This window comes from Rhincodon typus, chromosome 3 (assembly GCF_021869965.1).
Source record: "Rhincodon typus isolate 14 chromosome 3, sRhiTyp1.1, whole genome shotgun sequence".
Lineage (NCBI taxonomy): Eukaryota > Metazoa > Chordata > Chondrichthyes > Orectolobiformes > Rhincodontidae > Rhincodon > Rhincodon typus.
The window spans coordinates 126,075,897-126,076,485 of NC_063334.1; the positions used below are offsets into that span (position 1 = coordinate 126,075,897).

The 589-nt window shown below is 45.5% G+C and overlaps 1 protein-coding gene across 1 annotated transcript in view; it reads right to left on the reverse strand.

Moving 5' to 3' along the window:
• Positions 1 to 589, reverse strand: part of c7a (complement component 7a) — a 23,858-nt gene that overhangs the window by 22,609 nt on the left and 660 nt on the right. The window contains exon 2 of the mRNA XM_048594225.1: positions 411 to 557. Within this exon, the coding sequence (XP_048450182.1) occupies positions 411 to 557 (147 nt within the window). The remainder of the gene's footprint in view (positions 1 to 410; positions 558 to 589) is intronic.

The window sequence follows — 589 nt, forward strand, 5'->3', positions numbered from 1 at the left end:
CACACACCCTCTCACACACCCACACACACACATACACAAACTCACACTCAAACACACAAATACACACAATCACACACACACACACTCACACACATAGCACTCTCATATACAAACACACACCCACCCACACACACACTCACACACCCACTCAGACATCCACTCTCACACACACACACACTCACACACCCACTCACACACATACACACACACACTCACACGCACCCACACACACTCACTCACACACACACACACTCACACAGTTACACACACAGACACACATTCACCCACACTCTCTCTCTCGCACACACACACACAAACACACACACACAGTCACACACACACGCACACTCACACATACAGACACACACTGTCACAAACACACACACATGCACACACACACACACACTCACCTGGAAGGTATACTGCAGAATACTCTCTGGCAGACGATAATATTCACGGTTATCACCACTGAACACCTTCCGGCATGTTCCACCAAAAAATTTGGTATTGACTACTGGTCCCCGAAATGTACCTTTAATAACATCAAAACTAATAGAGAAATACAATTATTGATCCAATATAAACCTCT